This window comes from Aplidium turbinatum, chromosome 2 (genome assembly GCF_918807975.1).
Source record: "Aplidium turbinatum chromosome 2, kaAplTurb1.1, whole genome shotgun sequence".
Classification (NCBI taxonomy): domain Eukaryota; kingdom Metazoa; phylum Chordata; class Ascidiacea; order Aplousobranchia; family Polyclinidae; genus Aplidium; species Aplidium turbinatum.
Window position 1 is genome coordinate 16,358,706 of NC_137473.1, and position 16,745 is coordinate 16,375,450.

General features: G+C 36.5%; 1 protein-coding gene across 1 annotated transcript; it reads right to left on the reverse strand.

Moving 5' to 3' along the window:
- Nucleotides 1–1,811: 1,811 nt before the first annotated feature.
- Nucleotides 1,812–15,205, reverse strand: LOC145765286 (alkaline ceramidase-like). Its single transcript, XM_082577088.1, has 6 exons — nucleotides 14,715–15,205; nucleotides 14,332–14,452; nucleotides 4,471–4,612; nucleotides 3,603–3,740; nucleotides 3,051–3,188; nucleotides 1,812–2,750 (listed from the first exon to the last, which is right to left on the reverse strand). Exons 1-6 carry the CDS (start codon nucleotides 14,814–14,816, stop codon nucleotides 2,582–2,584), a joined length of 810 nt encoding a protein of 269 aa, XP_082433214.1. The 5' UTR covers nucleotides 14,817–15,205; the 3' UTR covers nucleotides 1,812–2,581.
- Between the last annotated feature and the right edge of the window lie 1,540 nt (nucleotides 15,206–16,745).

The window sequence follows — 16,745 nt, forward strand, 5'->3', positions numbered from 1 at the left end:
TGTGAAACTCTATGGTTTAGGTGGGACAACAGTGTTCGTGATTGCGAGTTCAAATCTCCCTTCAACTTTTTTCTCCTCCACTCACAATCGTCATAATTGCATTCTAGTGACACGAGGCGTTGTGGAGAAAAAAAATAACAGCGCAACAGTGCAGAAAAGTTGTTGTGTGTAACTGTGTATTACTGTATACTGTATAGGCTACATAAAATTATATTAAAAAAGCAATGTTCGAGATGTAAATGATACACGAGGAAACTTTTTGTGCAAGTCTTCACAAAATACAACTAAAGCGTTTTATAAAACTGTAAAAAACAAACATAAAAACATCTACAATAATGACAAAGTTGGTATCATAGCAAGCCTTAGTTTCGGCTAATAACCACGTACACGAGTGTAGGGTTTGTAAGATTGGAAGACAAGCGCCTTATCCACTTGGACATGTCATTGCAATAACAGTAACAGAATTTGAAACCATTTCACTTGGATAGGTTCGAAGTGCTTGAGTTGACGAATATATTCAGCAAATCAAGAATGAAACAAGCTGAAAATAAGATGTTGTGTACAGTAGATGTACAACAATGAAACAAAAATGGAAAATTTTGGAATCACAATGAATTTTTATGTTAAAAAAAAACAAAAAAAAACGTCAATCACAACAGGAACTTTGCCAAACTATTGAGAGATTGCCATAGTTATTAGTCAAGTCGTAACACAGTAATGTGTACAAAATACGGGAATATCAATGATAAAACGGTGTGCAACAAATTGACAAAAACCTTGTAATACATAGTGGGAGAAAAATAACTGCGGAACAACATGTTCAAAACTGTGTTAGAAAACTCTTGTTGACACAAAACAATAACTACCGTAAAGCAACACTTAAATGACGAAACAAAGGGCTTAAAATGCCAGGGCTTATCGACAATATTTGCATTCAAATCATCAAGTAAGTGAAAGATCGTTTACAATTTTTTAACAAAAAAATTGAAATGGTTGAAACTTAATGTCGCAGATCAGCATTTTTCAACCTTTTTTGAGCCACGGAACACTTTTTGTATTCAATAATTTTGCAAAACGCAAAACGAAATTTAGTAATGATGCAATAACATGAACAACAATTTATTCACTTTTTCTCTATGCAGTATCTGGAAGAGCACGAAGTTGACATTCAGGCAGGATTGCAGAAAGACAAACGCGAATAGTGATTTTCGGCCAAACATTAGTCAAATTATAATTTTTTTGCGAAAGACCTGATGATCTTTGAAGAAACACTAGTGTTCCGCGGACCGCCGGTTGAATATCATTGCTCTAACTAAACAATGAGTAATTTATTAATTTTAAAGCATATTGGCAATCGACTGCACAAAGAATGTTGACAGAGAAAAATAGTTGCTTTGGTCGTCGGGGCTCAGAAAGTAAGAACATGCCCACAAACAGGAAGAAGAACACATGGCGCTGTAGTTTCCAAGACTCTCATCAATTTGTTTCCGCTTCCGTTGGCTGGTAGTATTCTTCAGCCTAACTGCAGCACTTTCTCAGCTCATAAAATTTCCAATTATACATTTGGCAACATTAAAGTAATGTTAATTAAGCATATTTTTACTGGATATAAACTATTCAAGCTTGAGAGTAACTATTTCCAAATAAACCAAACGTTTGTGTGCAAACGTAATAGACAATATAATTTCTGATGACTGGGTAAAACATTTCTCTTCTATCATCTCATAGCTACAGCAGTTGAAGGTTTTGTTACCACAAAAAAAAAACATAAATTCAAGCCAACATCGATGAGTTTACGCAGCCGACTGCTAACGTACAAAAATAAAGTACTTAAATTAAATGAAACTGCATTGTGAACTGTGAAGTACTGACAGTGATGTATGTTTCCAACGCATAGAAAGGAAAGCATTAGTACAGTAGTACTGTTATAAATCACCACCTAAAGTTCCGTAATCTTAACTGAAACATAAAGCATATTTTTATTGGTGAATATAATAGATTGTGCATTGTGCAAGCAAAAATAAGATATATAAAACTTAAATTCCTACTGCAAGACACAAAAAGTCTGCCCGAAACAAGACAAAACAACTTCCGGTTATCAAAAATCTCGAACAGCAACTGAAACAATTAAAAATGTTGACACAACACAAACACACTTGCACTAGACAAGTTGTATGCTTCACAGATATGATACATGTTTCGGTGAGTATGAATCAAATGGATGGTGTTGCATATCGATACGGGAGGTGCGTACGGTATAGGTTTGATTTCGAAGATAAAGGTGTAACATTGTAGGGTCTGCTACTACCGGTATTCGGTGAGTTCCTAACCTCTAACCCCTAACCCTAAAACGGCAATGATAATTAGGCTACGGTACCCAATAGTTTAAAAAAAAAATTAAAAAAATCACCAAATAGGGATCGGACTCACCGAATCGGACTCACCGAAACGGGCCATTCCGAACATTGTATGTACTGTATAAATCGACATGGACATGCGATACGGTATGGGCTTTCACAACTTTTTAGATTTACGTTGTTGACTTAAAAAAAGCAGTTCTGCAACATAAATACTACATCTTTTAGACTATGTTGTCACCAAAAGCTATGTACCACAAGCCAAAGTCATGGCAACAAGGCATAAATGCACGAAATTTTAGACTTGGATACTTCTCCGGGGCTTTTTCCATTGCATAGCTGTAAGCAAAGCAGACGCATGCTTGATATCCTCCATAAGCTACAAGGATATGCCTATCAACAAACACTGTGTTAGACTGTAAAAAAAGTGATATTACAAGAGTACCAGTTTTATACCAAGCTAGATTCGTGTTTTTTATTAACTCCGAACAGGCCAAGTTCTTTTGATTTTTACTTTACAATCCTGGTTAGATGTTTTGTGAAATTGTCTTCTACTACAGTCTATAGCAATTCTTTGCTCTACTGGACTATGTTTTTACTTCTTACATCATAATTCTGTAGTCTACAAAACACAACTGAAAATGTTTATAAATGCTGCTGCAGGCTGCCTTGAACACATGCTCAGACACTCACCAAAATCCATGAAGATATGGAAAGTATACAGAAATCCAAAACGGACAAAAACATCTGTCAAGTACCCAGAATGTTAAGGCTAAAAAAGACACAATGAGGGTGTTTTTTCCCAAATTCTTAAAATCTGGACATTGTGACCTAAAACATACATAATGCTTAATTTTGCATAATTATCAAGATATGTAAATTCTGATATATAAAATGCCACAAGTGCTTGTTTAGAATTAATCTACTGATGCACTTTAAGGATCTTCTCTTTTTGATTGCAATAGTTTACATAATATATACTCAAAAGCAGTCACTTTATACCACTGAGCTCAATCACTTCAAGCTTCTGTTTATGAGCAAGCAAAATTGTTTAAAGAGTTACACGTGAAAAAAACTCTTTAATTTGATAAGAAGCATTTTGAGCAATGGCAGTTTTTTGACATACCAGCAGTTGTGAATAGCACTAGCAGTAGTTTTATTTATTTTATTTGTCATTGAAAGTTACAAAATATTTCATGAAGACAACCAGAAAAAAAATAATTCGATGACAATAAACATTCAAACCTTTGTACTTCCTTCCATATCAAGACAAAGGAAGGAGGAACAAACAAAAACAAGAAAAAATGGTTTATTTCTGGCTTCAAGAATCCAAGAGAAGTTAATAGAAACGTCAGAACTAAAACAATAACCTGGAACCGATCTCTGTAGCCAATGAAAAGATTTATTGGTTAAAAATAATGGCAACATAATATGACAAGCATGTCAGGTTCGATAACAAGAATTAAAACTAAAGCAAAATGTCTATTATTCTACTTCATAGTTCAAAAGCCTGTTTACATGTTATGATATAGTTTGATAAAGAAAAATTGAATTGAAACAGATTTTTCATTTTTTTTTTCAAATCAACTGATCATACAAAATAAAACACAAACTAGACTTAAAGTCAGAAAAAGTATGGATGGATAATTTGGATATTCTTTAAGAAAGAGCCAGTATTGTATGCAGAGTGTGGAAAATCTAGCCAGTGACTTATAGCTGCTTCATATCATCTTTACAGTTTCAAAAGACAGTGCCAGACTGAGACTGTGCAAAGCTTGCACATTTGTGTGTAGTAAATGTAAGGCACATAATTTTTTACAATTTAAAAAATTAGTTCACAATGTGACAAACTTTATCAACAATTTACCTTTACATACTTCTGTTTAATCTAATCAAATTATAATACAGTAGTCTGTAATAGATTTTAGTTTTATTTAATTTAATAAAAGAGATAGCATATAAAATAGCCTAAAATAAGCCAATTATGCAGTATGTACAATTATCATGATAAATCAGATTTCTGTAATTATCCAGAATACAAGAAACCCAATTAATGTAATAAAGCTTTAAATTATCAACCAAATTATCAGATATATATAGAAAATAAACCTACCGGTGCATTTGAAAATATGTTGGAATATGTTTATCCAACATAAAAAAAGCAACTACAGCTAAACAAATCCACAGTATACCAACTTCATCACAAAATTGACCAAATAAACTCAAAGTGGAATGAAAATATACCGATCCTAAACCTGAACACATATGATGCATTTGAAAACTACACAATATATTACTATAACATTTCACCAGAGCAGAAGCAAGCGATTGTGAGTATTTCTACCTTCAAATTGAAAAAAACCCTGTGGGAGCACAAATGCACAGGCTTGTAAAGGGTTTGGAACTTTAAAAAACTTTCTGCTTGAAGTTAAAGGTGCACTGCAACAAAAATATATATAGCTTTTGTATTCATAGATCTTTATGAGAAAAAGCGATTTGTAACAATAAAATTTTTTTGGGGTTTGTCATTAGCTCAAAAATCTAATAAAAGGGATATTGATTTAAAGCAGGGTTGTCCAAAGCCTGGCCCGCGGGCCGCATGCGGCCCGCGACCTCCTTCAATGCGGCCCGCCGCCTCTTCTAGAAAACTTTTAAAAATTACCGTATATCCTCGCATATAAGCCGACCCTAGAAAAACAACCTTAAAATGGTAAATTTATAAAAATCCGCATATAAGTTTTATGTTTAATTTGTAATGAAATGATATCTGTTATGAAAGAGTACAATGTACAACGACACTACAGCACTCTTCATGTCACTGGCTATGATAAATACACTGGTGAGGCGCGGCGAGCCCTACTCAATGATCTCAAATCAAACCTGCGTAAGCGTCAAGAAAACATGTTTCAATTAGTGAAGCCTTCGTCTTCTACAACCATTGCTTCTTATGATGTATCACTTTTGATGGCTAAATCCAAAAAACTTCAATGTATTCAATGCTCCGCTGACTATAACTATATTAGAAGCCGATGACGATTTGCAGCTTGAATTGTGTGACTTGCAAAGTGACCAGTTTTTATTAAGCAAAGCTACACTGCCAATCACTCAATTTTGGCCTCTTCTTTCTGAAGAGCATTATCCTAATTTACGCCGTTTTGGATTGCACTTGCTGTCAATGTTTGGCAGTATCTACCTTTGTGAAGCAGCATTTTCCGCAATGAAGTCGATTAAATCCAAAGAGAGGAATCTACTTAAACAAACATCTCTCGAAGCCTGCCTTCGTTTAGCCTTAACCTCAGTTCTTCTTCGTCGTATGAGCTGTTCTTCTGGACTATATGTTTGGGCATGATGTCATCAGCCACTCGACAGTTTCGTCATCCAGGGCCTTCAGTCCAAGCGCTCCATGTGGTGGTTGATGGATTGGGCAGTCATGGACGACATGATCTACTGTCTGGTCTGTGGCGCCACACTCGCATCCCGGTGAGGGAGCCAGGCCCCATTTGCACATGTCCGAACGAAAGCGACCGACGCCGGCCCGCAGGCGGCCAAGCCGGACCCACGCAAGCCCCGCGAGGGACACCCCCGGAGGGCGGGGACCGACGCCGGGCAGGAAACCACGGAGCCGGGAGGTGCCGCCCCGCCACCCCATGCCCCATGTGCAGCTCGTCCAGTGCGCCGCACCCACTCCAAGGGAGGCGGCCGGGGTCCAGCGCGCGACGAGCAAGGGAAACCATGGCTCCTTTACGGCGAAGCTCAGCAGGTTGGATGCCTGCAAGGACGGGAAGGCAGTCCGTTGGAGTGGGACGCAGGCATCCAGTCACAGTGCGTAGTGCGTCATTGATGGCGGCGTCAATGTGGCGGGTGTGAGAGCTGCGGCACCACACTGGTGCGCAGTACTCAGCGGTAGAATGGACAAGGGCCAAGGTAGCTGCGCGAAGGGCCCCCGCACCAGCCCCCAGCCGGAACCCGCCAGCCGCCCCAAAAGCGCAACGCGCGCAGACAGTTTCCTGCGCAGTGACTCCAGGTGCCGCCGGCACGCGAGCGACCCGCCCAGGGCCACGCCGAGGTAGGTGGGTTCGGCGCAGTAGGGGAGGTGTTCGTCATCGGTGGTAATGTTGATCTCACGTTTTGCCTCCCTGTTGTTTAGGTGGAAGGCCGCCGACACTGTCTTTGCCTTGCTGAGCTGTAGCTTCCATTTCTGGAGATATGTTGATATAGTTGACATGTCCTGGCTTAGGTTCCTCTCCATTGACTGCCAATCTCCGGCTGGATGCAGGAGAGCCAGATCGTCTGCACAAGCATACTTCCTGGAGATGGTGTCAGGCAGGTCATAGATGTAAGTGTTAAAGAGGAGGGGAGCCAGGACAGAGCCCTGTGGGACGCCGTTCCTGAGTCGACGTAGTCTACTTCGTCGGCCGCTACCGGTGGAAAGGGTAAAGCTGCGGTTTTGCACAAGTTCCATAATCATATGGACCATGTGCCTGTCAGGAAGGAGACGGAGTAGTTTGCAGGTAAGGCCGCTGTGCCATACAGTGTCGTAGGCAGCCGTGAGATCGACAAACACGGCGCCAGCCTTCTTTTTTGCCGAGAAGCTGTCCTCGATGTCTTGGGTCATCAGGGTGACCTGGTCTACAGTTGATCTTCCGTGGCGAAAGCCGGCTTGTTCCCGAGGGAGCTGAGGGTCTATTATCGGTTCGACACGGGCGTAGATAAGTCTTTCGAGTATCTTGAAGGGGATACAGAGCAGAGAGATGGGGCGGTAGCTCTTCGGATCCCCTGGGGGCTTCTTCGGCTTTGGGACTGCAACCACTAGGGCTCTTCTCCAGATTCTTGGGATGCGCAGGTGACGCAAGCAGCAGGAAAGAAATTCTTTTAACCAGGACCTCATACCTCAACCTCAGTTGACTCAACCTCAGGTCTCAACCTCAGTTGACATTGACACAAAGGAGCTGGCTTCCAAAATGCAGGCACACCCATCTCACCGAAATTTAAGTAAACTGTACCGTTTTACGTACTTCCTTAAATATTTTTTACGAATAAATTTATGGTTTATTCTTATTCATACTTGTCAGTTATTTATAAGGTTTCCTGGTCTACTGACGTTGCTTAAAATTTCCAAAACTCTCTTATTCGTAGTATTCACATCTTAGCTTCTTTAATCTATTCCCCAATATGTTTTTATGATAAATATAAAGATTCATTTACACATGTACGATTGTACGTGTTTTACTTTACATCTGGTACGGTGAGACAGTGTATAAGAGGAAAAATGTCAACTGCGGCCCGCGATCTAATTTCCTTGCCGAATGCGTCCCGCGTCCCATAAAGTTTGGACAACCCTGATTTAAAGGATTCTGATTGGTCAAAGTCTTTGATGACGTAGTTGGTTGTTCAGGCAGAATTCAAAACCACTAATTTGCATACAAATAAACTATAAACAAGTGGGCTAGGTACATATACAAAGAACAATTTTATACTTGAGTTTTACGCATTGAGATGGTTTTTTGTATGGCTCTCAATTGTAGTAACGGAAGAAACGTGAAAGGTGTACACAGGGGTCCCACTCAAGATGTTCCTATTTTTTTATGATTTTATGCCAAAAAAGTCAAAAATTTTATGATTTTTTATGAATTTTTTTGGTTATTTTATGATTTTTTTATGATTTTTCATTAAAATTTTATGATTTTTTTATGATTTTACATCAGAGCTCATTGTTTTGTTACATTTAATTTTTTTAAAGTATTAATTTCACAGTTTAAGGATAAGAAGCGATTACGGAAAAACAATCAATGCAAGTCATTACGTAAAAGCAAACATAGGCTACGGTACAGCTTTTGAGTGAAGTAGAAAACATAATATAGCCTACTGTAAGCTTGTTATACTTTACATTATTTAAATGTGGTTAAATTGTTTAGCTCAGTTTAGAGCAAGCTGCACTTTAAAAATCAAATCAACGCAACAACAGACTTGCAAAGACATTGGGAATAACCAGTACTTCTAGGTTCTGCGGAATCCAATTTATCATAATTCCTTTGGAACAGACCTGTTAATCAGTATTTGTTGTGGCTTGATCTTTCTTGCATGGCTCATATAAACCAACTTTTTAGTAACATTACTCAAATGATGTGAAGGGTAACTTGAAGCAACCACAAAAAAGTTTAGACAGTCTGATTTAAATTTCTTCTTGTCAACTTCAGTGAGGACCGCAACATCACTGAGTAAAACTTTTGCTCATGCTCCAGCATCAATCAAGTTCAAGGGCTTCTGAAGTTCTTTGTTTGTGACATCAACCAAAAGATGTTCTGACTCTTAGAAGGGGGTAACTTGGGACAGTTTTAAACTTTGATTGCAAATATCCAAGCAATGTCTTTTTGTGCTTTGCACCAGCATAGGTCATTCTATGAGTCAGACTGGAGTGAGTACAAAGAAATAAGGATCAAAAATGTTTTCTTCAATTCCAAGACTTTTTTTTAAAAAAACATGCCTGTCCCAAGTCACCCCGGTTGGGGGTGACTTAGGAAAGAATTTAAAAACAACAGATTTAGAACAGTTACATAGATGGGGTTGCTTGGGACAGTAATGTCTTTTTAAAAAATTTCATTAACACCAAAAAAAAACTGATGAAAAGAATGATCTTTAATTTTAAGCACACACATACTGTACACAGAACTGGATGATATGACACAAAATATCTTATTTTTTTGTTTTTGCACTGCAGTTGCAGATTAGGAAAACCAGGTTAACAAGACTCTGACAAATCAGTCATAATCACACTAACACCAAATATTAATTTGCATCAAGTCTACACCCCATAAAAAGATCATAATTGACAACAGAGATGAAACAAAAAACAATTTTTTGCATTTGAAATTCATTACAAGGTTACTGTAACGAAAAATATCACAATTGTACAATGAGTTCAATATGCAACTCCAATACTCTCCCACATTTTTTAAGTTCAAGAACAATATTTCCTTCATAAACCTGCTTGTAAAATACGGAAATAAGAATAATTATGGAATCGAGCAACTAGAATCAGAAGAGAACACCTGCAGTAATTGCAAATGATGTCAGCCAGTTTTAACATGAGGAATTCACGAATCATTCCCATTTATAATTATGAGTTTCAAGAAATTAATATTCAGTTTGGCAATAATGCTATTTCAACAGAGTTGCTACTCCTAAGACTAATTCTGTGATCAGTGTGAAAGTGAGTAGCTATCCCAAGTCACCCCATGATCACGTAGGTGAAGTTTGGGGGTAAAAATTGCACCTTAAAAAGATTTTCTAAACATTTTGAATATCAGTGATGGTTTCACAACTATACAGTCTACAAAAACAATATAGACTTTTCCAAGTTCATGCAAGGCAATATGGCGAACTTGATAAATTTTTTTCAGGTACTCTCAAAAGCGAAAAAATAAAAAAAATTGAAAAGTTAGCACAGATTCATGGAAAACTTAGTTTTTACATGAATATTAAGCTCACTTAAGCAGAAACTATGTATACATATGTGGTATAAATTTTGTAGCATTGCGTAAAAGTTGAACTGAGTGTTCGGCGCTGAAAGTGATGTAGTAAATTCTGTCCCAAGTCACCCACGTGTCCCAAGTCACCCCCTTCTACGGCCGATTTAGTTCATCTTTCACCATCCTCAGTAAAACAATTGTGATTCCTTTAAGAGAACTTCTATGTGAATCAATCAAATGTGTATTAATGGAGAAACCTCTTTCAGGACTGGCATTACCGTGACTTAATGTTAGAAAATATTTTGCCAGACTAAATAGTTGCGGATATTTTTTATCCCAGCATCATCAAACAGGCCTCCAATTTTTGTCTAAAAATAGTAAATTCTCTTGTAAGAAGACACTTTTGGTAGGGGTGTTACTGTTAAACCATATTTGATTTGTGCTTGAGTCCAGTAAGAAGATTGGGAATTGGTGTATACTGTATTTGTTACTTTCAAGATCAGTCTTTTTGTAAAACTCATCTAGAATATCCTTAGATTGATACCGCAACCACTGCAGTCTTGCCTTATCATAAAGTTCTTCTCTTGAAACAGATACATCAATTGCAAAAGCACTTGCACGACACTTTTTAATGCAATTGGAGACTGTCCAATGGATTGACAGTAGAAGTTGTAGTTCCAACATCATTTATTTTTTCTGGGTGCAAAAATTGTGCCTGCTTAAGAACAGATGAATGCAATGGCAAATGATGTAAAAGGTAACTTGTAGCAACCACAAAAAAGTTTAGACAGTCTGATTTAAATTTTTTCTTGTCGGCTTCAGTAAGGACTGCAATATCACTGAGTAAAATTTTTGCTCATGTTCCAGCATCAATCAAGTTCAAGGGCTTCTGAAGTTCTTTGTTTGTGACATCAAGCACAAGATATTCTGACTCCGTGGATGATATATTGTTTTTTTTTTGATAAATTTACTAAGCAAAGCTGTGATCAGATAGCACATTGCTGAGTAAAAAATGTGAATCAGTGGCTCTTTATATTGGAATAGGACTAAAAACCGTTCAAAGTCACCAGAAGTAAATGATATAAATGAAATATAAGCTTCAATCAAAGGATCCTTTAATGCTTCTTAAATCCTTTTGTATCTTTGGGTAGATGCAATGTTTGACTTGAAGTTTTTTGCTAAGGCAAAAACTACAGGAAGTAATGTCAGAGGTCCCACTCAAGGTTTAAGGCCATGAATTTCGCCTGAGTAACACATTGCTTGTAAATGGCCTCAATAGTTTCCTTGCCTAGCCCTACGCTTTTTCCGAAAACATTGCTGTCAAATTATCCTTTCACCATTCTCCCACAATAACTGCAATGTCTTGAAATCTTGTCAGTGTCTACTTGTCTATGTCTAATGACGTTTAAAACATGCACTGAAAGTATCTAGTTACGCTCCTTTTCTCATTCCAGCTCCACAGGCAACACTGGACTTGATTACGCAACCACATGTTATCCTAAATCAATGCATTCAACACAATCGTTACACAAATAATTATGCTGTTATCATGGTTGGAATTGTTACACATTACACTATATTAATTTTTTTGATTTTTACATGCTCAGTTCTGCATTACAACTAAATTTTATGATTTTTTATGATTGTGTCTATATTTTATGCTATTTTACGATTTTTTCCAAATCAAGCAAAATTTTATGATTTTTTATGATTTTATTTCGAGTGGGACCCCTGTGTACAATTTCATCGTTTACCTCTGAATAATCAAGACAAGCTTAAGAAATGGAACTCTGCGATGAAACTCAAAAACCCACCAGTCAACAAGCACTGCCGTATGACTTTGTGCAGCGACCATTTTCTGGCCGGAAGTGGCTATGCTTACGGTGCCGTAGATATAACCGTTCCATGTCTTTTTTAATCTTTAGTTACGGTACGTCATTTTCACTGCGCATGCGCGCTGTTGCTGCACATTTTTCTTCCACCTTCTTTTCAAAGTAAAAGACAAACAAATGAAAAAAAGTGCATATATAACTTCTAAATTCAACTGTTTTGGCTAAGTGAATTAGTGGCGCATGCGATCTTTGTCTGGCTCATATTACCAAGGATATGAGTTCGATACCACCATGAGGTGTTTTTCTTTTAAAGTAAATTCTAACCCGAAGTGACTCAATTGTTAGACTGCGCAATTTTGTGGCCGTATTTAGTTTGTTTTTATTTCTGACCATCACAACGAAAAACCAGTATATGACAAACATAGCCGAGGTCTAGAAAAAGGTAGAAGCAACAAAACGCGGACGTTATAGCGTGCATGATACCAAAGCAGGACAATCAGTTTAAAATATGGCACGGTTGCAACACTTTAATAAATTTTTATAAATTTAGAATTTTTTTAAAGAAAAAAACTCACTAGCCTTTTTTTCTCTTTTTCTAAATTTATAAAATTAAAATTTTTATCTGGCTTCTGGCAACATTCATTTTCCATCATTGTTGGAATGATGGCACAATTTCCACACCTACACCATTTCAAATTCTCCATCCGACTGTTGTCGGAGCTGGCACTGTTGTAGCTCGAATCCGAATCACAGTCATCTCTGTCAAGGCGCTGTCTTTTTGGTTCAAACAAAAATCCTTTTTTGAATTAAGACATCTTTAAAGATTACGACTTGTGCAGCGCTTCCAGTGTTATTGTATGAAGCTACCAACTGAGTGAACAACCAACTACGTCATAAGGCACATAGCGCCATCCGGTGGCTGATTTTCTTTTTGTTATATGTGCCAAACAGAAAAGTTTATCAAAAATTTTTTTCAAAAAATATAATATTTGAACACCAAAGAATCAACAAAAAAATTTTCATTTTTCATTTCAGGTCCCCTTTAAAGTGGTGCTGCATGTAATTCATCTTATTGAATAAACGCTAGAGGGGAAAGCATTTTACCATTGAAGCAAAAACAGTTGGTTGCAATTTGTAAGTAGCTTACATTTCTATCTTAGGGTTGAAAAAAAAAAACTTTCAGAAACTTAATCCTAGTTGCTACTCTTACTTGTACACATTATAACGACTATTTACATTACATTACTATTAACATTTTTACTGTAATTTTGTTTCTGAATTGGTGTTTTGTTCGGTGGTTTCCCCAGTGTGCAACATAATAATGTTGCCAATATTAAAATATAGAATTGCTAAAAGTTTTACATATTATATATATACAAACGTCATCGGTCTTTTTGTCAACAATCAGAAGGGTTTATATATTATATATATGTCATCCGTCCTATTGCAAAAGTTTTCTTGCACAATATGCCATTTGTCCACATACACAAGTGCCACTGAATAGAAAACTGTCCAAAAAGTGTTTTTCAACCACATACCCTGAGGTTGAAAAGAGCATGGTTTGAATTTTCTATTTGCAAACATGAACACATTTTTAGCTTAAATATTGAACTAACTAAACTAGGCCTCGAAAAACCCGGCGGTCATGACCTCCGGAATGACCTCGAATGTCTGCTGAAGCCGACTCATTGGTCGGTCATAAATGACCGCCGCAAAATTCTTGACAAAAATAGAGTTAATGCAGCAAAAATATATTTTAAATTTGAATTGTTACAATTGTTTGTTTAACGTGAACAAATACGGAGCTGAAACAATATTAGTACAGGCAATTGCTTTAAAAATCACATTTGAGTGGCGTGGTTAACGAGCTGATGGCAAAAGTAGCCATTTTTACATCATTTCAACGCCTTGCAATGTTGCCTTGAAATAAAGTTGTCTGAACTTTTCGGCAGGATATGTATTCTGATTTTAACAATGAGGATTGTTGCGTTATATTGATCCTTTGTTAAAAAGAAACGTCACAGAGAAGCAAGTCTCAGTTGGGTTCTGCACGTGCTTAGGCGAATGTGGCGACCTTATTCACGCTGATACTGATAGAAATAGAATTTCTGCACAGAAGGGAGGGTGTTCAAAACGCGAAAACCACGGAATGCATGATCATAGTTACTTTTGTAATAAGGCAATAAGGCATTTTGGATTGTTGTTTTCAATTGTGTTTATTGCGTCATTGCACGACTGTCATTAACGCACTGATTTATTTGCAAGCAATCTGCTCCAGTATACTTCAGGGTCGGTTAATTAAGCCATCAACAATTGCAGAGTCATTCTGTTGTAGAAAATCTTCATCTACAAACACGACTACACAATACTGTAGTGATTTTGTGCAAAATCTACATGCAAAAAATATGTCCGGTTGAGATATAAAATGTCCGCTGAAAGAGCCAGTCCGGTAGGACATGCTTGACCGCCGGAAAAAAGTACAAATTTCGAGGCCTGAACTAAACCATTAAAAGGTTTGATAAACGCTTTGCAAAAAAATGAACTTGTACAAGGTGAATTGATCAGAAATATATTTTTTCAATCATTGTATCATAAATTGTTTAAAATACGGTATTATAATAGCTTCAAATATCATGAAACTTACACATCTACTTTCTACAAACAGTAACTCACCAGTAATGAATAAGAGTGCCCAAACCACATTCACAAAGCGAGTATGTGACAAGTGCGTAGAATATTCTTTATTCAAAAATACAGCAATAGGAGGAATGATGAGAAAAGGGAGATTACTGATCTATAAATGACAAAGTATATTTATTGGTCTACCAACTATAGCCTAAGTAGTAGCACCACTGAAACCACATGGAATTAAATCAAAAGTCCCAACAGTACTTTTTCTTGGTTATTACTAAAGCTGTTCTTAAACTAAGTTGGCAAAAATTGTGCATATGCACTGTGCAGTATGCCATTATACTAGCACTTGATTATTTTACATTCACATGATTACAAAGTGATTTAAAAAAAAAATGAGGTGAAAAAGATAGGTTACTACTTACTGTATTCCAGAACTCTGCAATGTTGCTGGTAACAGCATAATTTGGTTCACACCAATCAATTTTTGATGAAAGTGGCATAAATATCTCTGGTGTAAATTTCATGGTAACAGCTGATAAGTACTCTATCAAGGAACCCTAAAGGTATATATATACTGATAATTGAAATAGCTTATATGGTACGGTAAGCGATTATGTGCATGTTTGCAACCATTTTTTTCTTCAAAGACCTCTGAAAATCGAATTTGTTAACTTAAACAAATACTCTTTTTTAGTAAAAAGATATTTTCATACTTTTAAGCATGTATTAATTTGGTGGTATTGTTATGTGTATTAAAATTACAATAGCGCATTTTGTGATTGCTGTTTTATTTCCAAAATGCATCCAAACAAAACTGTCATTCTGATGGAATAAATCTGCGTCATCTGCCTCATAAAACAATCCGTAAATAATGCGATGATAGCAACAACATGCAGACCTTGATAAAACCACTTCTTCTTGCCATTAAGCCTTTTTTTCATAAAAAACAAAGTTTTTCTAAAAAACATGATTTGAAAATCAAGATATATGTCACATAGTTAGTTTAGTATAAAAAGATAAACTTAGGCTACACAATTTGTGATACTGTAACATTATTGATCAATATAAACTGTTAAATTGATTTCTGTTAAATTAGGCCTATATTCGATTGCAAAATATTTACAAATTTGTGAAATGGACACAATTACCTCGACGATCATAAATACGCACATCGACCTTATCCTACTATAGCCTATCTTACTATATTTCACACTGAAATGCAATTTTATACAAACGTAGGCTATACCTATACCGTATGAAACGTCTTACACGTTGCCCAATTAAATTTCCACAGGTCAGGTCAAAAATCAATAGTTTAGCTTAAATTGCTAGTGAAATGAGTACACTGATTCAAACCACAAAACAATTGTTTAATTAATGATGAACAAGAAACGTTATTCTGTGAAATCAACCAAGTTTAGAAGACCGAACAAGAACAAAAAAATTGAGAAAGATTGTTACATATAGCCTGTTAGGTATATTTCAAATTGCAGCAGCAGTAGGTACACTTGAAATAGAAGCTTACATTTACCAGCATTCAGTATGTGCAATAAGCAAATTTACTAAATACTCATAGTAGCCTAGTTCAATTACCGGTATAACTTTGATGACAAGAACAAGCTAGTGATTACATATTGAAAATGGAATAACTGTGGTAACTAAAAATATTAAGGTTTGACGACTAATTAAAATTTGTATAGAGCATTTGCAGCCATGAAGATAGCAAAAGCCTTGATATAATAATAGCCTAATGATGTTGCATGCAGTGGTGCTTTTTCACCTTTCATAAGAAAATTTCACAATAAGCCTAATACAGTGACCAGAAAAAAATAATATTTCCTAAGGGAACTAGGATATAAACAGTAAACAAACACCAAATAAATTTATTCGATTAGAATCGGAATATCGTAACAGCTCACTTTATGGCGCTGAAAGCGTTCAGAAGTCTGAACTAGCACTGCACTGTTTCTGTTTGTTTATTGTTTTGAAAGTGGGTTTTGCATGGCTGATTGATATTTTGCAGTGTTGCCAAATTGATTGATTGTTTAACTGCGGTAAGAGTTTTATCTTTGGTTTGATTTCGAATATTTTTATCCTTAGAGTTTTAGACTGACATAGCCTTGATAAGTTATGCCTGGTAGTTTTGCATAATTGTAGACGCTCTTGACGCAGGGCCAGTTATCGATATTGGCAGAGTGAAGTTTTCCGAAAGTTAAAGTGCTGTTGCCGGGGAATCATTCCATCCTCTAGGTGCCCCTGAACAGAGAGCAGTCAATTCAATTTATTTTTCTTTGTCAGAATGCAAAAGAAATGATATTGTGAAAAAGAAATACAGTAACAAAACCAACAAAAGGAAAAGGTGGCAAAGCCTTAATCATTTAAGACGTGCATGAAAAGATCTAATATTACGGTATATGCATCGATAAATATATAGGCTAGTTAAGCACGGCCAC

Excerpts from the sequence above, each read along its gene's own strand:
- LOC145765286 (XM_082577088.1), bottom strand. The coding sequence starts at position 14,816 with ATGAAATTTACACCAGAGATATTTATGCCACTTTCATCAAAAATTGAT. Across the intron at positions 3,741-4,470 it reads ACATATTTTCAAATGCACCG|AGATCGGTTCCAGGTTATTG; the intron begins GTAGGTTTATTT and ends CATTGGCTACAG. Across the intron at positions 3,189-3,602 it reads ATATGGAAGGAAGTACAAAG|GTCACAATGTCCAGATTTTA; the intron begins GTTTGAATGTTT and ends TGTATGTTTTAG.